The sequence below is a fragment of the Leptonotus elevatus genome, chromosome 4 (assembly GCF_054856555.1).
Source record: "Leptonotus elevatus isolate MCC_2025b chromosome 4, RoL_Lele_1.0, whole genome shotgun sequence".
NCBI classification, from domain to species: domain Eukaryota; kingdom Metazoa; phylum Chordata; class Actinopteri; order Syngnathiformes; family Syngnathidae; genus Leptonotus; species Leptonotus elevatus.
The window spans coordinates 20,937,877-20,960,706 of NC_141242.1; the positions used below are offsets into that span (position 1 = coordinate 20,937,877).

Genomic DNA, 22,830 nt, shown 5'->3' on the forward strand with positions numbered 1-22,830 from the left:
ATGCATCCTAATGCATTCAAGCATACTGTGGTTGCTGTGTTTTGACCAACTTTTGTGAAAATAGACCCTTGCTTGTGTTGTCAGGATGATCCTCCTTCCATGGACTTTGTTACCGCAGCAGCCAACCTCCGAATGCACATCTTCAGCATGAACATGAAGAGTCGCTTCAATGTCAAGTGTAAGTTGTTTTCTTTTTGTTTCACATGAGCACCTTTCGGGAAGAATATCCGCATTCAACTGCATTTGTTGTACCAGCCATGGCAGGTAACATAATCCCAGCAATTGCGACAACCAATGCTGTCATTGCTGGACTCATTGTGCTGGAGGGGCTCAAGATTCTGGCAGGCGAACTGGAATCCTGCCGTACGGTCAGTTCATCCACCACTCGACACAACTAACTACACAAAAGATTATTGAACATACAACCTTGCTTTTGTACTGAGCCCCTCTGGTGCCAAGGTATAAAAAAAAAATGGAGGCTAATCTGTACCCACAGTTTACTAATCTGTACCCACAGTTTACTAATCTGTACCTACAGTTTACTACTCTGTACCCACAGTTACAGTCAAATTTACCATTTTCTCCCGTCAGACGACGCGCTTGTGGAAGCTAAACTGAATACTGTATAGGTTTGCCGATATTTGAGGACCTATGGCGAGACCCAGAGTGCTTCACGGCTCGTGGGCACTACACATTACATGTTAGCATTAGCACTCCCGACCAATCGGTTTTGGTCGGTGTGGTATACTGAAAGAATCACCTTGTATTTCTTCTTTTATTCACTTTTTGGCAATTTTAGCACAGAGAGCTATTAAACAGTATCCATGTAATGTGTAGTTTAGCTTCCACAAGCGCGTCGTCTGACAGGAGAAAATGGTAAATTTGATGTGAGGGTTAGTTATGTATTCTACAAATGATGGATTACTTAAATGAGATACCGTTGCGCTCCCGTCTATCAGCCTATATTATCAAAACTTACACCGCAATTGCATATTCTGGCCTGAAGATGGCAGTGTTTTCACAGTTTTGCATTGTTGAAGACGCTGGTTTCCTCGTTGCCTACAATTAAAAAAAAAAAAAAATACAGAATTTTAACCTGCTCTCATTTCCACAAAATCAAAATGGCATGGAGTTTCTCGCCTGTTTCACACTCAAGACTACTCCAGTTTTCAAAAGAATCAAACTTCTATCTATATATTCGAGTGTTTTTCTTTGTTCGTTATTGTCATGCTAAACCGTGGGTACAGATTAGCAACAAACAAACAAAATTCCTACCATGGCACCAGAGGGGCTCCGTACTTTTGCCATTGCCATTTACAACTTGTTAATATTTATGTCTGACATACATTTGTCCATTCAGTTCGGTTTACTGTTGCTCTTATTATTTATTTGGTCACGAGGCTGTGGGCTTTGACTTGGCATTTAAGATCAAAATGTTTAGATCAGTGATTCAGCTTTCATTGGTCGTTACCTGAGCCTTTGGACACGGTTTTGTCATTTACGATTACCAGCAAGTTAGTGGCAAAATGTCCACCCCTGATTCATGTTCAAAAAATGCAATATTCATCAAAATTCCGTGAGATCCTTAATATTGGTTTGTTCATTTCTTATCTCCAGATCTTCCTGAACAAGTGTCCTAACCTCAGGAAGAAATTGCTAATTCCATGCATCCTAGACCCACCTGTTGCCAACTGTTACGTGTGTGCCAGCAAGCCTGAAGTGACCGTCAAAGTCAATGTCCACAAAACAACGGTGCTCTCTTTACAGGACAAGGTGATTGGTTAAGCTTACTATCAACTCTGACAACCAAAGACGGTGTCAATCATAGCTGTTGATCAGCAAACTAGTGCCATTCAAGGAGCTCTTGATTGCTGATTACATTGCGACAGGGGGTTTACAGTGGTTTCAGCGTACGGGGTTCCGAATTGCTTGCAATGAAGTTGGAACAGGCATGCTTAGTTACCGCCTACATACTTGATTTATATTTACAACCTGATGTTTTTCAGGGTACTGACTGTAATGAAGATTAACTAATGCGTTGACATAGGTTAGTGACTTGCATAGGAATTCTCGTTACGTTGCTGCAGTAGGAAAACACCGGTACCGCTGTGATAAGTCACCGCATTTTAGCTTAAAAATGAACATCAGCATGCGTTTTTTTTTTCTTTTAATACTGTCACTCAGACTTGTTAGTTGGAATGTCCTGTAATTTCTTCGTGGGGAAAATAGGACAGGTGTTATCTAGGCTATATTGTGTTGGCACACGACCAGATGGTATGCTGTATCTTATGAATTGCTCATTAATAAATCTATAAAATTAAGGATGGCCATCATACCTGGCTTTAAAAAAATGTATTCAAATTGCTATTTAAACTCTAATACCAATGTAGGGTGTACAAAGATATATGTTTGGTATGAAAATTATTCATTTGAGAAAATACTCAATAGTGGCACTGGTAAAACCAGGTAGCAATACAATAACTTCTGTTCAATCTTGGAGCTTGGGTTTTCCCCATTGCTCACTGCATTTGCTGATATCAAACCGAAGTGTAATCACGCTTTTTTTTGTTTTTGTTTTTATTGTATTCAGATCCTGAAGGAGCGTTTCGGCATGGTAGCTCCAGATGTTCAGATAGAAGATGGCAAAGGGACAATACTCATTTCCTCAGAGGAAGGAGAGACCGAAGGTAAAGAATGTTGGTCCAGTTTGTTGTAAGGAACAAACACCGGGGGTTAAAGCATTTTGGCGTTGCACTTAAAATGAGTTAACGGGATGCATTTTGAGTGATATCATTTCTTCATTCTAACTTTCTTGTGTAATAGCCAACAACAGCAAGTTTGTTTCGGACTTTGGGATCCGTAATGGCAGTCGACTACAAGCTGATGACTTCCTCCAAGACTACACACTCCTCATTAATGTCTTGCACACGTATGTCACCTGTATAGACATAGTATACATATAACATGGTGTGAAGCACAGCTTTAGAATGCTTCTTGTCCTTTTGATAAAAAACAAAAGCCCCTAACCCACTGAGTTGCGAGCGTTGACGAACGTTGCGTTTCGACAGGGTTCAGAATTGGTCAGAATATGTTGCATTTTTGTGTTCGGGGTTATTCATAGTTGTGGCCATTATGGATTCGCGACTAATCCATTGTTTCACCAACATGCGCATTTGCTCGTAATTTGTCATAAATGTGTCAGCAAAATTCTTTACGAGGTCCCATTCATAAATTCACTCTGACGCCCATATACTACGGTGAGAGAATGTTTGTTTTCAGGCGGAGCACGCTCTGTTTGGAATAGTGCGGCTCTGCCTGGAACAGCACACGCATTGAAATCATATTTCAAAAACGAAAAACAAAAAGCTAGTTTGGACACGTGTTGAACATATTTTATAGTTTGTATTTCATGTTTTGCAAGGGTGATATTTCTCCAAAACGCATGCAGATGTTGCCGCGCGGGCATATAGGCTCTATCAATGGCATCCGACTCCCTGGGGAAAAAAAGGTTTAAGCCAATTAAGTGCCAAAATGATGTAGTATTGTCATATTGGACTTTTTTTGTGCGCACAGGGGGACAAACGGCCCTGTTTGTTTTGGATTTATTTCCTGGACTATATTGTGCTATAAAAATGCCCATGGCGTCAAGTATTTACATCATTTAGATAGCACTCATACCCACTCAGGTTTCATATATAGCCTACTTGCTTTGAGAAATAAGGAAGAAGAAAAAATGTCACAGGTGACACGCAGCGACCGGTCCATTTTGGTGTCATCGTGAATGAAAAGCGTGACTGATTGTCACTAAAATGTATGCATACATGTGCTAATGATAGCCTAGTAGAAAAAAATATTAGAACTAAGTTCGCAGTATTATTATAATAATAATAATATTTATTATTATTATTGTCCACGTTATGACTCCCAGCCGCTAAACACAAAACATTACGTCACTTATGCGTAAAAAAACAAACAAAACAAAAAACACAATTGATTGTCACCAAAATTTACGAGTACATATGCAGCTGTGATAATCATAGTCTGGAAATATTAGAACGAACTTGCAACATTTTTGATAATATTCGAAAGCGTTTATTATTATTATTATTATTATTATTATTATTATTGCATATGCGGCAGCGCTTCCGTCTTAAATACTAACCAAATTATTGCGAGCTTCGTTCTAATATTTTTAAACTGATTAACATATGCCTGCACATGTACTCATGAATTTGGAGGACAATCAGTCACGGTTTTCATTCATAATGCCACCATAAGGACGGGTTGCGCATAATTGGCTGTGTTGCACTCTGCTCCAGTCACTTCTAAAAATGTCTTCTCCCCCTTTCTTTGTCCAAGGAAGAATATGAAAAACCTGACTGAGTGATATCTAAATTATGTCAATAAATGTGACGATACCATACTCATTTTTATAGCACACAATTAAACCAGGAAATTAGTCCAAAATAAACGGCGACTGACTAGACAAGAATGTCCAATAATTACATCTTCTAATAAAAAGGAAATGAAAAAGAATCATTTAAAAATGTTTAGTGGGTCAATTTGAGTCTCTCATTGTGTTAAATGTCGCTTTTTCATTGCAAAAACGTCGTAGATATGTCGCAAAAAGACAGAGATGACAATCTCATATTTTGCTAATTCAACATTCGCAGCATTCTGCAATATTCGCTGTTCAGTGGGAGATTGGCTAAAGTGTGATTTCCTTGGCAGTGAAGATCTCGAGAGGGATGTCGAGTTTGAAGTGGTTGGTGAAGCTCCGGACAAAGCGCCGCCACCCCAAAACAACCAGGGAGAGGCACACAGCATCACCAATGGCAACAAGGACTCCGCTCAGCCGTCTACTTCCTCTAAAGGTCAGTGATGTAAATATTTGCTTTTTTTCTCGGTGCATGCTGTTTTGCGCTGCTCTAGCTCACTGCGAGCTTCAGCTAGCTGACGTGGCTAACCACGACACGGAGCTGCAAGTTCACTTTGTGCCCATGTCACCACGGCACCTTTTCCACCTGCTGTTAATAAACATGTCCTCCACCAGTTCCAGCAGAGGACGATGACGTTATGATCGTGGACTCTGACGATGATGCTGAAGCATCATCCAGCTCTGCAGCAATCACTAGCAACACCAAGAGGAAGCATTCAGACGCAGAAACAGGCGAGATTTCCACCAAGCGTCCACGGACAGATCAGTCAAGTGCAGCAGCAGCCGCCGCTCCTGATGACGATGATGATGACATCATCGCTTTGGACTAAACTACTCTGCTTTCTTGGAGGATCATTAACTCTTTGAAATACTGCAATTTTGTTACAAGACAGACGGTAGATTTAAACACACCTTTTATGAAAAACAATTTGCGGTTTGTTTTTTGTTCCCTTTTCTCCAAGGCAGTTTTCATACTCCCCCACTCTTTCTGTAAATATAGTCATCATTTTCAAATAATCCACTTTTTATTATTATTCATTTCTAGTAACTATAATATGAATCTGCTGATAGTATTAAAAACAAGTTTTTTTGTTTGTATTGTATTTCTTAAGACGTCTACTCTATTTCTCATGCTTCTTAAGTCAGGGGTTTTGTGCATTGTCAATATACAATTGAAATACTGTTTGAACCAAAACATTTTCTTGGTATGTAATATTTAAATGATGGGAGAAAAACAGACTGCCGTCTACTCAGTGGTGTTCATCACTGGAGTTTAAAGACCGGCTTCAAATCTGAGGCACTTATGCGGTTGGTGCCATGAGGTGTTTGTGCGCTACCTCTTTTGTACATCTAAGATGTTAGTCTACAGTGATATTAATGACATCTGCAATGTCGGCAGTTTTTGGGTAATCTAGCAATTGTGAAACATTACTATTACCAGCAGTGAATTCAAGTTGGCTCTCGGCCTTAGTACAATCTCTGACGATACATGGGGTCTGGTTGTTTCTGTCAAATTTCTTTAAAAAGTTGAATATGAAACTCGTTCAGACTATGAAACAAATTTACACATATGCTATGAAGCATTGCAGGTGAGCTGTCTGCCCCAGTGACCTATATATAATAAAAAATAATAAAAAAGTTCATACTTTGTTGTGATTGCATATGTTGAAAGCCTTTTTGGACCAATAAACTTGGACAAGACAAATTGAAAAGCAAACTTTTTGTCTCCTTTTTTGTGGAAGGCTCAAATAATACGTTTAATGTTGAACAGGATAATGTCTCAATTTATCCAGTCTGTAAGGTGTGCCATTTTAAACACCTTGCCATATATTCTTGTCACGGTGAATTAATTGATCTGTTAAGGCCTGCAAGCATCAGCTAAATCTGTTTACATTCATGCTATTCTTGTAAAAGTTTTTTCCCTTAATCTAACAATACAGAGTCTGTACAGCAGCGGTCAACAACCTTTTTGAAGCTGAGAGATACTTTATGGTATTATTATGTATGTCACATTAATAATAACATTTCACAGTAAATAGGAAACAGACATCAATATGCAACACTTTTTTATAAATCTCTGCCAGCGTTTACATGTTTAAATTATCTCATGACATTCCTAGAAAATCAGAAAATCCCATCACAGGCGAAAACAAACAGACATGCACATATATTTTGTCCATATTTACAATTACATTTTTGTCATACACCAGGTTAGGAAGCGCGTGGTCCTGTGTGGCTCCGCTGAAAAATTGTCAAATACTATTGTTGAACAACGTGAAAATATCAACATTTAATAAGTTTGATTAATTAAAATAGTCAATCAAATCCAAATGTTGCTATACACAATACTCTAGATGTAGCCTATAAAGCGATTTGAAGGACATGATGTACAGTCCGTATGCAGTCGTCACCAATGTTGACACTGCCGCCCTTCTGAGGTCGATGCTGATTGGCCGACATTGCAGACCCTCCTCTTTCCGTCTACAGACAACAATCACTAACGACCGGGGCGGGTGGTGGTCCTGTCTCGGCTGCACTTAACTGTTATCTTTTTTAAACAAATTGACGCTGCAGCGTCACAGAGACAGCTGTTTTTGTTCTCCATTTGATTTTTGGCAGCGTGTGACGGTAAAGTTGCCTTCTCCCCGCCTCAGTGACGCAAGCAGAAGCAGAAAGAGCCTGCCGACCCGTCAGTGCAGCTCGCGTCAACTGACAGCTAACTTTGGGCTAGTTCAACAACACATTGGTTAGCTGTACGGTCGGAGAGGAACCTTTCGTCAGCCGACTGCTTTCACAGACGAAACGCGGGAATCCGTCAAGATGGTGACTTTGTCATCAGTAATTCGACCTCTGGCTTCTCAGCTTCAGCGACAGCTCTTCGGGCATACCAGGAGGAGTCAGCGGCTCACCCCCGTCCGCGGATGCAATCTGACAGCGTGTTCCAGCAGATACGTGTTGTCGCAAAGTGAGTATCTGCTTATTAAAACACGACGATGTGCTGCATCCAGGCTACTCGTGTTTGTGACAATTGGGCTCGCAGAGCTGTCAATCGGTAGCTTTGTTGATGTGGGAAACGTGCAGCGAGTGTATTGGAAAACTCGTACTAGACTTTCGTTGTAATTGGATTTCAAATGTAGCCTATGTTGCTGACGCCGCAGATTTTGCTTTCCAGCTTTTGCGTAGTGTTGATGTCCATGATCGCTATGTGTAGCATAAGGACATACGAGCCTGTGTATTTAATCTCCTTATCTGTGTACGAGGATTCTAGTGTGTTAGGTTTCCAATGAGCATCACTATCACGTGTCTCATGATAGAACGGACTGAAGTTTGACAACCAATGACACACAGTATTTTGCATTTCATTAAATTATGCATACAGTATTCCGAAACACCCCAGCAACACATTGAGCATGTTCCTGGTGCCTGTTTAAAACCCTGACTCAAATCATGCAAACTTCACTGAGAGAACTTGGCTGCAACTTCTTCGCCACACCCATTAACCAGCCTTTCTTGTTCTCTTGTGACAAGCAAAACCAGTTTGGACATTCTCATTCAAGGTGTCTGACTAAGAGGCAAATCATGCATGAGTTCACCTCCCTTGAGGTTAGAGGGCCCATTATATTACTGAGCTTTCATGGTAATGATTACTAACATAGAATTAATTGCACATTATGTATTCTTGAATTATATACCTACAAAAAAAATAACATTTTGAGATTGTGTAAGCTATCATAGTGGACTCATAAATGTAAAACATTTCACTCAAATGCCCCACCCATCAATACCTCATTTTGTGGGATTACCTCTTTGTCCAATGCACAGATATTGTGTTCAGGTTAATTACTTCAAATGTCAAATTGGCTGTTGAAATACATTGTGTGTGTGTGTGTGCACTGTGCACAACACAAGTGTTTTTGTTGTTGTTGACAATTGTCATTTACATTTTGCAGCATGGTTAGCACTGTCAACTGCAAGCAAAACGAGCTTACACAACTGCACATCATCAAGATGGGTAGCTAATTTTATATCCCAAACCACTGACGGTGAGAACAAAATGTAATCCGATTCCCTCATTTATGGTCAAGGATAGACACAGCCATTGATTTAGATAACAGTCATAAAATAACCATGCATCGACGGTATTCTGATGAATATTGTATTTTTGGAATATGAATTAAGCTGAAATGCTACTTGTTCATCCAGCTCAGGTGGCAGCCATTTTGCCTTGTCCTGCCACTTGCTGTCAACTGAAAATGACATCACAGTGCCGAGAAAGGCTCAGGTAACGACCATCACCTGTTTTCTGGATTTGGTCATGTGACGTTTGTAAACTGAGGCATTAGGCACTGTGATGTTGTTTTCAGGTGACACCAGGGATTCCTGGAATGTAACCTTTTCGATTAATGAGGGACTATTTTACTATGGACAAACAACCCATTCACACTCAAATAGCATAACATATTTTGGGGATGTGGCAGGAACTGTAGCACCTGTTACAACTGCGGAAACCCTGGACCACCTGTGAAGCAGACGTGCTAATCACTACCCTATGAGACAATACATATTCAATTGGTGTGTGGTGGTGTTTTGCATTTAAAATACTGTCCTGAAATTGGTTCTCCTAGTCAACTGCAAGTTTCAGTGTCTCTTTTTCCCTCTACCTGGGATTCTCAATCAGTCAATAACCAGTGCTGGACAATACACCCTGCTTGCTGTAATTACCATTTAGGGCAGCAGAGGCCGCTATCGCTATTCTGTGCAGCAAATGTTCCATAGGTGTACTTTAAAATAAAATGTCTTTAACAAAACTGGAAAGCTGGATATGAAAAAAAAAAACGAATTCATGGGATGTTTTGTAGTACAAAAGTCATTTTTATTTGTTCTTTGCTGAAGCAAAGGTTTAGTAGCTCAAAGAAAAGAGAAATAGCAATCTATAAATATGTAGTATGTATACAGAAGTCTCAATTTACCTCGAGTCGAGATAACTCTAAGATAAGATAAGCTAGAATAAGTAACTATTTGTGACTGTTTAATTTGTGTTCACACTTTTCAGGCTCAGAAAACAAATGTTTCACTATTTTTATTATTATTATTATTATTATTATTATTTTTTTTTTAAAGAGCTCAGTATTGTTCATTCGGAAATGTCATCATCATTGCTCTTTTTTATTTTTATTTATTTTTATTATTATTATTATTTTTTTGTGTGTGTGTGTGCGTGTGTGCGTGCGTGTATTTGTTAGCTCACCAGAAAACCTATTAGAAAAAATCTCATACCGTTCACCTAAACCGAACACCAGGAGACCCGAGGGGACCAAAGAAAACCAAGGAAGGTGAAATCCAGCACCGACCAGACACCCCCCACCAGAACTCCTCCCCAGCCCCAGCCCAAGAAACATCCAGACCCCAACAAATCCAAAAAAAATAAAATCAGGGAGGCCTCAAGAGACCAAAGGAGAGACCGAGAAAAGGAAGGAAGGACAGACGAAGCCGAGTGAGATCCACAGACACCAGCCTCCACCGATTCAATGACCTGAGGAAGAAGCAGATTGTGTCTGAGTTTCGGTAGATGCTGGTGTGGTGGATCTGGCATGCATGAAAATCTCCACCAAAGAGGGTAGCCGTCGACCCCCGCCGGAACAGAGCAAGCGCAACACCTCAGGGCCCCCCAGGCCGCGGCAGCGCCAAAGGACGACCCCCGGGTTTCACTATTGAATGGAGGACGTTTGTCCACATTATTGTACTATTAATTTTTGTAGATTGCAAATAATTTTTCCACTTTCGTATGGTGTAGTTGGACTTTGTTATGATGCTATGATTTGCTACATTTATATCACGCCCTGCTCAGTAGTCCAGTAGTCAATGTGAATGAAAACACAAGGACAAAATTAACAGCACGGTGGATCAAATCTGGCTCTTATTTCAGATAACTTTTTCTGTGTGGGTGTGTTTATTTTGTGGGGGACAATAAAGTGGAGTGTTCAAAAGAATTATCAACAGTCTTAGCCACACCTGCTCACCGAGTTCAAAGTTTAAAGCCTTTGTCATTGTCCTCACATTATTTCGCTGTGTGATTTGGTTTTAAAAGTAGCTCTCCGACCTAACTTTATGGCTACGCCTCCAGAATTTTGAGATTGAGTTATTTTGCACCTCATGAGATGTTTGCTACTGTCTTCTGGATTTCATAAAGTTCCATTTTGGTTTTAGCATTGTTCTTGTTCCGTTGTCTGTGGCTTTGTGGCGAGGAAGAGTCGTGATGTCGACAAGAACGGACTCCAAGCAGACGCCGAGCGGCCGACTGAGCGCGAAAAGCTTTGAAAGCACGTCATTCGCACCGTTGCAATAACAGAATCGGGCAGCCAAGTGCTCCCAGGAGGAGTCGCTAAAGGCTTAAGGAGATGAAGGTCATCTCCCAGTCAGACCTGTTCAGCTTTGCTCGCAGCGGAAACCTTAAGCCTTGTGCTGCATGATTGCAGATGAAGACAATCAGCGGTTGTTTCTCAGTCGGCGACAGCTACACTACAATGATTGTTACCTTTTTGTGGATGCACTCTCTCATGTTTAAGGCAGCGAGAGATTCTGTCCTTATAGGCTGCCCTTTTCAAACACACAAGTACATTTGTCATCTATGACATTCAGGAAAAGATACAATCAGAAGAAGCTCGAGAGAGAGAGAAAGCAGAGTTTTTCGTGTAATTAGTAAGGTCCTTGTACAGACTTTGGCCTGAGAAGGCTTTTTGACCCAGCCAGGGGTCCCGGTCTGATTCCCTCCCTGTGGAGGGAAGCTGGGGGCGTGCCAGGACATTCCGCAGGTTACTTTGTGTGCAGCCAGCCCACTTTGCTATTTAGTCATTACATTTAAGGAAGAAATGTACGCTTAGCAGGAAGTAGAATTACTCGGCTGCTGCTTTTGCATTCACTTCTTTCAAGGCAGCCTGAGAAGCCAGTCTGTCTATAAGTTTCTATTACTGAGTCACTTCTCAGAGTGACAGTTAAAATTTTATTTACAAATCATGGACTGCTGTTTAGCAAAGCAGGAAGCAGCTGAATACAACGTGGAAAGTAGGTTTGCTTTCTATTATGTGTTTCTCAGTAGTGTATATTTTAATTTGTGTTTGCCTTTCTCTCCTTTCTTTTAACCACCCTTCCCTTGCCCAGTGCACCCCATGTGGCAGGGACCCCTCGCCATTCCCGGAGGTGACCGCCAGTCTCCGATTGATATTGTGGTCCGTAAGAGCGTCTTTGATTCCCAGCTGAAACCTTTGATCGCTGACTATGACCCAACGACTTGTCAGCAAATCTGGAACAACGGTTACTCCTTCCTGGTTGAATATGACGACACTACGGACAAGTCAAGTAAGTGATCTTCCGTTAAATATCCATGTGTTTGTGTTCCGAAAACAAAATGGCTCAGCTATCACTCAACTTAATAGTTGTTTTTTTGTTTGCAAAGCTTCCTTTGAATTAAGCACAAACTGTGAGGTTATAGCCACGCGCAAAGGATGCTGTCCTTTGTCAGCCTTTCCTAAAGAGCGCCCTGTGGTAAAGTCAGTTAGGAACGAAATGTTACGCTGAAGAGGCGTGGATAAAACCCACCATGTGGCTCTGGTGACTGTCATGTGACTGTGACTGTGTTAGTCATTCTCTAGAGTGTACAAATAGCTTACACAATAAAACAAGACTGTTAATAAATCAAGTCTTGTAGACTGCTTATGCTAATTTGTTTTTTTTTGAAGAGGGGGGGGTTGAAAAAAATACTTTAAAAAGAGAAAAATACTCTGGTTTAGGCCACATCACACGTTTGGAGTCTTTGTGTAATGAGCTTAAAATGTAACAGAAACACCACAGCATTTTATTATTTTATTTTTATTCTTGATTTTTTTTCTCCAGATTTTTAATTGACTGTTTTTTAATTTACTATATGCTTATGTTGCCTGTACTGTGTACTTTGGGATTTATTTTATAAATGTAAATTGTGTTACAAATCAAATCTATGATTACCATTTTTTTTTAAGTTTAAATGTGGATAACAATATTTTAGTACTCGATTTAACTGACTATGGATGTGTCATTTAAAACATTAACATCATTAGTCTTTCCGTAATACCATAATCAAAACGGAGCAAAATTTTTTAGCTTTGTAAAAGTCAGAATGTTTGATCCAAGTCTTAAATTCAATCTAATTAGCTTGTGCAAATGTTCATAAAATAAACTTATTTGCCTATATGGTTTACACAAAGTTAAGGTCAAATCAGTATGCATGTACTTGTTCCTTTTTAGTGTTAATTTACCTGTTGCAATTTTAACCTCTCATCAACCTTTTTGGGATTATAGTTTTATGTCAAAGCAAAAAACAAAACACTTTAAATATTAAAGAATATAGGAAGACGTTCAAGGAAGCAACGGTCAAATGTGAGGATGTCAACTGCACTCCAGCCATTTTTTTTTTTTAGTCTTCTGTTTAAAATCAATACTTAATGCCCAATTCTAACGCAACGGTTTTGTCATAATCTGTAAATTATGGTACTAGTGTACATTATACACTACATTGATATACAGGTGCTGTTGCTGTAACTCGTTGGAAAGAATGCTAGTGCCCTTGGGCAAAGAAAGTACCGACGGAATAATAGCTGCAATTTCAGTTACATGAAGTGTAGTTCATAGACAAAATAATCAGGACGTCGGTTGGTTTACTTTATGAACAACCTGCTCACCTGCCCACTTTTGAGAGATCATTTCCCCCTGAGCCAATAACATAACTGTGACATGGCCATTTTTTTTTAAATCACTGTTATTGTTAAATGTGTGTGTTGAAGTCAACGTAGCAAGATCATGTCCTCTCGTTTGCTGCCACAGCTTTGAAAGGGGGCCCTTTGCAAGACAAATATAGACTGTGCCAGTTCCACTTCCACTGGGGCGAGAGCAATGCCTGGGGGTCAGAGCACACCGTGGACAGGAGGTTATTTGCTGCAGAGGTATGCTACAATCTATACAGTGCGTTTTCACTTATTAGTCTCATTGCTTGGATGTTTAAATGATGTGGTCAGATGAGCAAATGACTTTTCAGGTGTATAGTGGTCATCTTGGTTAGCCTGGAAATCCAGACTCACTGGCAGCTTTGCCGGAGAGTGAGTCTGGTCAACTGTCCTATCAGTCTGGGCAAACCTGAGCTAACAGACAGTGGACTGAACCGACGAGTGAAGAGCGGACGTGACATCAGAAAAGCGGCTCGTTGAAGTATTTTATTTATTTATTTATTTTTTCTGCGGAAATGGGGGAAAAATCCAACATTTAGCCAAAGAGAGACAGTAGAGAATGACCTATGTCGTTGTGGGAAAAATTTGAAGAGTGATGTCATGCAAATAGACAAATTTGATTGGCCGGCCTGTTTTCTCTTTCAAGAAAGTGGGTGTGGCTTGATGGTTGTATGTGCAACAGTGTGTGTTACTTCAATGGGGAAAAGAACACACTACGGCATGAGAGGCACAAATGTATTAAATAAAGTTTGTTAAGTTCAGCAGGAACATCCATAAACAACAAAAACATTTATTCCATATTTGCTCCCAGATATTTTCATTACAGAGTCATATGAAGAGAGAATTAGGTTGTTATATCATTAACATACATCAAACGAAATAATTAGGGTAGCACACTGGAGTTGCAGTTAGCATGCCATAGTTGAGAAGGTTTAGGGTTCAAATCTTGACTCAAACCTTTCTGTGTGGAGCTCTCCGGGCACTCTGGCTTCTTTCCACATTTGAAAAAGGCATTTTAGGTTAATTGAAGACTCTAATTTGCGCATTGGAATAAATGTGAGTCTTATGTGTGCCCAGGCGACCAGTCCAAGGTGTGCCTCTCACCCAAACTCAGATGGGATGGACTCAGAAGTTAATGGACATAATTACTGTAATAGACGGTCATTCAGCTATATTGTACGTTAGCTGTTGAGCATCAATTCCCAATCGTTTATACATCAAAACACAACTGTGTGCACAATAACAATGGAATGGCTCACGTTAATCACTCAAACACAGTCCCCTCAGCTTACTTTCAAAGTCATTCAGCTCATTGTTTTTGTTTCATTGACCTGAATATTTACTGTTCTGCTCCAGTCCAAGCGCTGCCAGCAGCAGGCAGCTTTTTGTCCAAGTGTGGTTTATCACCGAATCTTCTCTTTTGTCTGTTTAAATTAGTCTTTGCTGCTAGTTGCGTAACTGTTACATCAAGTGTATATCTGCTACCGTAGTTTTCTACTGTTATGGGCGTGTCTTCCACTTACTCCCTTTATATGTCTTTTGCCGAGCCCTAATTGCCAATGCTGAGAATTTGTTCACGTCAGAGTTGCCATTACTCGGCTCCCTTTGCATTCATGTTTGCTGGTGGAGGCTCAAATTTCAGTCAGTCATGTCTGACAATGAGCAGTTGTAAATAGCATTTTTTTTTCCTTCTGTATCTACAGTAGTCCCATCAATGTAACTTATCACTTATTATCAGTGTGGGAAAACCGTGGACATTTACAACCAGAATAACAAAACAATCAAACACGTACTACTCCTTTGAGCACAGCTCCCAGGAGGATTTTGAATCAGATATCTTTAAAAATAAGTATCGGTGGAATTTTAAGAAACTATAAAATTATTACAGGCACTCACATGGCCAGTTGATTAAAAAAAATGCCATGGGTATTATTATTATTATTTTAATAAAATAATATTTTGGTTACCTCAATTAGTCAAATAAGAGAGTGAAAAGTTTTAGATATAGTGTCGCTGGACTATATTCGATGTCACATTGCATATACTTACTGGAGACCCAAAACAACCAGTTCGTTAGAAAGTACTGTTACAGTTCATCGCTTATTGCCTCTTGCACCTCCATTGAAGCTAATGGTTGACACGTGTACTGTTTGTGCTCTCAGCTTCACTTGGTCCACTGGAACTCAGATAAGTACAGTCTGTTTGAGGAGGCAGTGATGGAGGAGAACGGCCTGGGTGTTATCGGAGTTTTTCTCAAGGTAACACACACACACACAGTTAAAGAACATTCAGAGAACACTTTCAGCATCTGGTTTGCACACACTGTATGTGGCGGCACATTGGACTAGTGGTTAAGACATCCGCCTCACAGTTAGGTGGTTGCAGCCTTTCACTGTGGTGTTTGTTGATCAGTCCATGGTGTACTGTGCATTTCACTCTAAATGAGCTAGAATGAGCTCCAGTTTACCCCCCCCCCCAAATAGATATATTGTATTCATTTATTGATGTTGCTCTTATTTATGTACAACTTTATGTTACTTTTAGAAATAAAAACGTCAAAACTTTGAGTTCAAAGACGGCTCAGTCTGAAATAAGCTTTGTGGTTTGCTGCCAAATTCCCCCTCCATCAATTTACTACCTTAGTAATGCGCAGCATTTGGCAAAAGCATTTCCGACATGAACTACAAAATTGGAACGATTAAGAATGATCCGTTGATGTATCATGCACATTCCTAATCCAAACAACTCTACACTTGTGTAGGTGGGGAAGAGACACGACGGTCTGCAGAAACTGGTGGATGCTCTCCCTGCAATCAGACACAAGGTACGTTTTTTCTTTATTTATTTGCATTCTTTGCTAAATGAATACCTCTTTAAAAATATCCATCCAAACTTACAATTCCTTGTTGAGGCAAAAATTGTTATGCACCTCTTAGACCCATTACGGTGTTACATTGGGCAGGTGTTCCTAATAAAATGGCTTTGTATGCTTATGTAGGTCACTCTCATGCCTCCTACTTCTTACTAAGTGACAATCAAATGACTTTACATTCAATGATGAAATCAAATGTGACAGTTGATATTGTATTTAATTGTGCAATAGTCTACTGTTTATTTCATCATGCTTATTATAGCAACATTATTTATGATTGTTTCGTCGAATTACTAATTGGTGCCGTAAAAAAAATCAAAATGGACTCAAAGAAGATTCAACTGTTTATGTGCTGTGTGAAATGCCTGCAGGGAAGTGTGGTGGAGTTCACGAAATTTGATCCTGGCTGCCTGTTGCCGAACAACACTGACGATTACTGGACTTACCACGGCTCTCTTACAACGCCTCCTCTGACAGAGTCTGTCACTTGGATGGTCATGAAGCAGCCCATAGAAGTTAGCCATGATCAGGTATATGCATTTGCAACATTTTCTCACTCCGATCACTCTCATATCTCTTACTTTCCTATCGGTTGGTCCTGAATGGAACAAAAAAGATGTTCCTTCACATAGGGATTACATTTATGTGTAATAATGTACAGGACATCAGTGTTTTTAAACATGCTAAGGTAACACGGCGTACCCATATAGTGATTTTTGAAATGTGAGAGGCCCCACACCTGTCTTGGAAAACATGTTCTGTATTCGATCGAGATTACCAACACACCCACCACACACATACAATCTCCACTCCTCACAAAACTAGATGTCTGTTGTAGTACCAAGACCGACCTGTGAGAGGCAGCATGGCCCCACAGGGCATCCGGCCTCCAGAAAACGTACTGAAGATGAAAGAGCAGAATTACTGGTAGCAACAGAAGAAATAGAAGAAGCTTCGTGATCTGTTTACTTAGGTGGTGACTCCATTGTAGTTGCAAACTCATCTGACTTTTTCTCATCACAATTATGGATTCTGTAGAACACAGCTTGTATAACAGTATCTCACAAAAGTGAGTATATCCCCTCACATTTCATTGGACATTTAAATATATCTTTTTATGGGACAACAGTTTATATAACAGTGTCAATTTATTGTTGCCTCAAAATAACTCCAAATACAGCCACAAATAGCTAAATTCATACATCCATCAAATCCCTGGCAACAAAAGTGAGTGCATCCCTACGCAAAACGGCCCAAATTTTCAGCATTTTGTGTGGCCACCATTATTTTCCAGCATTGCCTTGGTAAATCAATCTATTGTTGGGAAAGTGCCTCAATCCACATATAGTGCCATCGCTTCAGATTTTCTTATGTTTATTTTTAGGCCAGGGGTCAGCAACCTTTGCTGTAAAAGAGCCATTTCAGGCCAAATAAATAACCAAAAATCTGTCTAGAGCCGCAAAACATTTGAACATTGTGGTGAACGAAACAGTGTGTTAGTGTTAGCCTAATGTACTGGGGGCCCGACAGCTAATTAGAGCTGCACCATAACAGAAAAATATGCAGCACCCAATACTTTCAGATTCATTTTCTTCTACCTTTCGTCTTCCGTTCTTAGATTTTATTCTATTTTATTTTTTTCACAGTTCATTTTTCATAAATTTTTAGACTTTTCTGCCTTTTTATCAAATTTCTGACATTTTGGGCAGTTTTATGGACATGTTATGGCAATATGCCTCTCTTCCTTTTTTGGGACATTTTGTGGCTCTTTTTTTTACCTTTTTTTCTGCCTGATGTGCTATCAATTTTCTGACATTTTTGGTAATATTGTGGACATTTTAGGGTAATTTTCAGGATTTCTTATTTTGTTTTTGGACATTTTATAATTACTTTTTTGAACATTTTCTTTTCTGACTTTAAAAAAAAATATTTTCTGACTTAAAAAAAAAAAATCCGACTTTTTTCAGCAATTCCAAAGACATTTCATGTAAATTTTCTCTCTTTCTTCTTTTGTTTTTGGACATGTTATTGTTACTTTTTGAACATCTTCTTTTCCTCCTTTGTATTTAATTCTCTGACATATTTGGCAATTTCATGGACATTTTATTGTAATGTTCTGATTTTCTTCTCTCTTTTTGGATATTTTATGATCACTTTTTGGAAATTTTTAGGGATTTTAAAAAAACTTTTTCATCTTCCTTTTACTGACAACTTAAAATTTTGGAATTTTGAAAAAAACTTAATTACTCACTTTTTATTTAATCAGGAATACATTTGAATAATATTTTATCATATATATATATATATAAATATATATATTTTTTTTTTTTTACAATTTTTTTTTTTTTAGAGCTCACAGGGAATCACAGAAGATGGACTAAAGAGCCTCATGTGGTTCCAGAGCCGTAGGTTGCAGACCCCTGTTCTCGGCTAGCTTGCTGTTCAAAGCGGTACTTTTCTCTAGCATGTGTTGGTGAGTGTGTGATATGAGCGCTAGGTCATCAGCAAAATCAAGGTCTTACAGTGCTGAGAAGAGGCTCCATGGCACACCTCTTGTTTTGTCTTCTGTTGTGCGGCCCGCCACCAAGTTGATAACGATGTTGAAGAGCAATGCTGATGTTGCACATCTTTGTCTGACTGCGATATTTACTAATTCCAGACTACCCAGCTTTTGAAATGCATCGAAGGTCTTGATGAGGTCCACCATATGCTGTTCTATTCTAGACATCTTGTCAAAGTCCATCCAATTCATACTTGCCTCTGCTATTTGGTGTATTGCTCTATCAAAAGTGTCCACTCAAGAGTTGATTACTCGTACTGTATCGGTCGGGGGGAAAAAATGGTATCAAACATTCCTATTTAAGTCATCGTGCCTGCTCATGTAAACTTTCTTCTTTTTCCTCCAAGCTGGCCGTCTTCCGGAGCCTTCTGTTCACGTCGGCCGAGGAGGAGGTCCAGAAGAGCATGGTGAACAACTTCCGGGTGCAGCAGCCCCTGCAGGGTCGCACCGTGCGCTCCTCCTTCAGCCCCTTCCTAAAGGAGTCGCCATCTGACCAAGATGACCAGCACACCCACTGATGCCACCGAGTGCAGTACTTTGCATCCTGTTACAGTTGGTGCACCGAGTCAAGTGTATTTTCTCAAAGAAATTTATTTTAAAGTACGAGATTTATTTTAATTTTTTTTAATTTTTTTAAGCGGTACTGGAAGTATGCGAGGAAAGTTTTACTTTAGGATAGATTTTTTTTAAATGTCATTTACATTTTAGCTACTGGTTTTACAAACGAATAACTGGTTGGTTATAAGTGACATCGGCAATTTTACAGATTTGTATTCTCATTAATTATATTTATTTTAAATTGGCACTTTATTGAATTTATGTTTAAGTAATCCTATCAATCAGCAGCCTGAGGCTAACAATGGAGCTGCTGGTGTAGACCCAACAGCACCGTGTGCTGGCCACAGTGGATTGAATAGTTAACGCCACCATCATTGCGTCACAGTGACGGACAGTACACTGACAACAAACATTACATCAGGTTTTATACTGACAGTCTTTTGTTTTTAATACTGTCTTTGACGAGCATCCCACGCAACAAAATAAAGTTAAGTAATATCAATTAGCACTTAATCAGAATGCTCATACATTCACACATGCCATTCATTTATGTGGATATTTTTTAAAACCCTAAATAGATCATCTAGTACAGTGCCTTGAATTATGTTGAACGGACTTCCACTGTTTAATTGCTGAGAGGGACTCAAATTGCAAATTGTGGGGTCATAATTGAAAAGAAGGAATCACTTCGGTGGTCTGTAATGTCTTGTTTACATCTACTGCCACATTCATTCAGTGGTGTTTCCACCACTCACGGCCCTATGGAAGAGCAGAAATGCCAAAAGGAAAAATAAATAAATACATACAAGTGAAAATAAAAATGGATACAAAAATATAATTTGAAAATTAAATAAATACAAATGGAAATAAAAACAAAAAAATATATACATACATACATAAATAAATACGTTTAAAAAAAATATAGACTTCAAAAATAAAAATAAATATGGAAATAAACACAAAAATGAATGTATAAATAGATTTAAATATCAATACGTAAAAAGACTACTCATATTTTACTCATATGAGGGGGATTTTGTTGACTTTATTTCCATTTATATGTTTTTTTGTCTTTAGTTTTTGAATTACTTTTTTTTTTTTTATATGTTTTTATTTTCACCTTTTTTATCTTGGCATTTTTGGTCCTCCATAATGTCCTGCTCAAGTGCTGTTAAAAGGAAGAATCACTTCCTTTTTGTAATTATTATTTTATTGTTCCTTGGTGTCTTAACACAAATTTGGCAATGCTGAAGCAGCCTTCATTTAAGAGGTCATCCTACTCTCAATCATACCCATCAACTGTGCCTTGGGGGGGGGGGTCAATCATTACTATGCAACATTTGGCAAAGAGAGCTTTTGAGATAGTATGTAGACAAAAAACAGTGAGGCAGATTATAAAATGAGGGTCATACTGGACGAGGGATGAGGCGACAGAAGCTTGACAGTGTCGAAAACTGTTCTTTAGATGTTTCCTTCATCGCATGATTGTACTTGAAGAGTGTAGCTGACTGTGACCATAAGTGATGGCTACTATTCATCTTCATTTGAGATGATGAAAGGCTCAGCCCTCACGGTTGGACCCCTCCCCCCCCTCTTGAAGTAGCCTTTTCTCCCATGAGCAGACACCCACCCTGAGCCATCTCCCCAGTAGGTCCTTGTTGGGGCCCAAGTGGAGGGATTGAAGCAGCTTATGCACCAAACTAGATGAGCAGGTCATGGGGTTGAGGTGGTCCTTTTTGACATTGCTGCACATATTTATGGCATGTAAATGTGCACATCAAAACATTTGTGTCCATTTTATTGTTTGGTTTTTTTTCCATCTAATGCAACACAACACTGCCTTCATCTCGTGTTTCACGGATGCATTTTTACTGCACGTTATCAGCCTTCATGCATCATGGCATTTTATTATGTGGAACTTCATTGATGTGAACATAATCAATACAATGTTTCATTTGAATGACTATACGAGTGTGAGTCGTATTAAGATGACATGCTTTTTTTTTTTTTTTTTTAACAAATCAATTGCTGTCATTATCATAATGCCTTTTATCATCTGCAGCTCTTGCAAACTGTTTTTCAGGATCATAGAATGCAGACAGTCATGTATGTTACACTTTTTCTATATGCACTACATATTATGGCTGCTTATTTGTTTATGGGGCATTCAACATTCCTGGACAGCAGGGACTCATCAAGTCTCTCCTCTCCCAGCATGCTTTTCTGGATGGCTCTTCTGTACTCCAGCCGTGCAACCAGGAAGCGCTTTGCGCCCACGGTCCCTTGCTTGTAAGGGAATGTACAAAAAACAAATTGTTGATTGTCCTGATGGAGATGGATGGAAGCTGACATTGATTCATGTCATAGAAATACATTGATGTTTAATGTGAGAATAATTTTGTGTCTTTTTTTTTTATACTGTTATTTCAATCCAATGAAAACAGTTTGAAATTATAGTTTAGAGTGACCAATGTAAAGATAAAGTTGTTGGTACCCTACCTAAAGAATAGAAAGAAATAACAATTGTCTTGTGAAAGTGGTAAAAATCCCACATGAAAATGAACTGATTAAAAACTTGTATTTATGATTTATTTAATAGTTGATCAGTGAAATGTTCGAAGAATTCCTGTTTCCTCAAAACTGCCATGGAAAATAATAAAAACCAAGTCAAGCACAATGCAAATGTCTAAATATATTTAATAATATCTTCTCTTTTCTTGTGCCATTTCCAGACAGAATATAGCATTAAAAAAAAAACTTTCTAACTCAAATTTTGGCCATGTATCACTAATGTAAGAAAGCATTCACACCCCAGCTTCTTTACACATTGGCATCTTCAATTAACATTAATAGAGTAGATGTATTCAAAACAAAATGGAGGACGTCTTGGGATTATAAATGCCACAAGTCCATTTGCAACACCAAGAGGTATTTAGTAAGAAATGAAGTACATACAGCTGTCCCTAAGCGCATTGAACAAGCGAGATGTTTTCAGACATGAGTTGGGTCGACTTTACTTGCTGTTTGGCACCATCAGACACAAAACGGAATACAATGAACACGAGATCAGGATAATATATAGCAAAGCACAAACCTGTCTTTAATAGCACAAAGAAAAAAAAAACCTGCCAATGATTCGAGTCTTCAGCTGTTTTTTCTTTCTTTCCATAGCTGCATACAAATAAACAAACACAATTACATTTGGTTAACAACATGTATTAACCTCAGCAAAACACCATAAACCATGTAGCTACCCAAAGGCAGTGTTGATTTACAGTCGATGTAAAGCAGACAAAACAGCAACATTCTATGTTTTTGTTTTTTGTTTTTACAAATATATAAACCCATTGTTCTCCAGATGACCCACCAAAGCAAAGGCCCGCTTTAGACTCAGGAACCAATTTGAAAAGAAAAAGCTTGGTCAAAGCCTTTCGGAGAAACCCCCAACCCATCCCATGCACGGAAACCTTTGAAGGCCCCTGACACAAGAAAGGGTTGTTTAGTGGCCCCCACCCTGATACCTGGGGTCCAAAGGGTGTGCTGTTTACGGACTCCTTTACACTGTTGCCACAGCTGGGTGTGATAGTGCTCTCCATTGGAATCAAACTAGAAAATGCGTCCGTCGAAGTTGACCTTGCAGGGTGTT

General features: G+C 39.2%; 2 protein-coding genes across 3 annotated transcripts in view; both read left to right on the forward strand.

The window, feature by feature from the left end:
* Positions 1–6,155, forward strand: part of uba2 (ubiquitin-like modifier activating enzyme 2) — a 13,655-nt gene extending 7,500 nt beyond the window's left edge. Inside the window, exons 11-17 of the mRNA XM_086074449.1 lie at positions 85–178; positions 256–368; positions 1,618–1,773; positions 2,591–2,687; positions 2,824–2,929; positions 4,732–4,874; positions 5,054–6,155. Coding sequence (XP_085930575.1) covers positions 85–178; positions 256–368; positions 1,618–1,773; positions 2,591–2,687; positions 2,824–2,929; positions 4,732–4,874; positions 5,054–5,268 — 924 coding nt within the window. The 3' untranslated portion in view covers positions 5,269–6,155. The remainder of the gene's footprint in view (positions 1–84; positions 179–255; positions 369–1,617; positions 1,774–2,590; positions 2,688–2,823; positions 2,930–4,731; positions 4,875–5,053) is intronic.
* A 761-nt stretch (positions 6,156–6,916) lies between these two features.
* ca5a (carbonic anhydrase 5a) lies at positions 6,917–21,861 on the forward strand. 2 transcript variants are annotated; one of them, XM_086073337.1, is made up of 7 exons: positions 6,917–7,403; positions 11,597–11,794; positions 13,295–13,413; positions 15,357–15,452; positions 15,956–16,018; positions 16,438–16,596; positions 18,974–21,861. In XM_086073337.1, exons 1-7 carry the CDS (start codon positions 7,259–7,261, stop codon positions 19,142–19,144), a joined length of 951 nt encoding a protein of 316 aa, XP_085929463.1. In that variant the 5' UTR covers positions 6,917–7,258; the 3' UTR covers positions 19,145–21,861. The 2 variants fall into 2 exon arrangements, with proteins under 2 accessions (XP_085929463.1, XP_085929464.1); XM_086073338.1 differs by lacking the exon at positions 6,917–7,403 and adding an exon at positions 11,437–11,500.
* Positions 21,862–22,830: the final 969 nt, after the last annotated feature.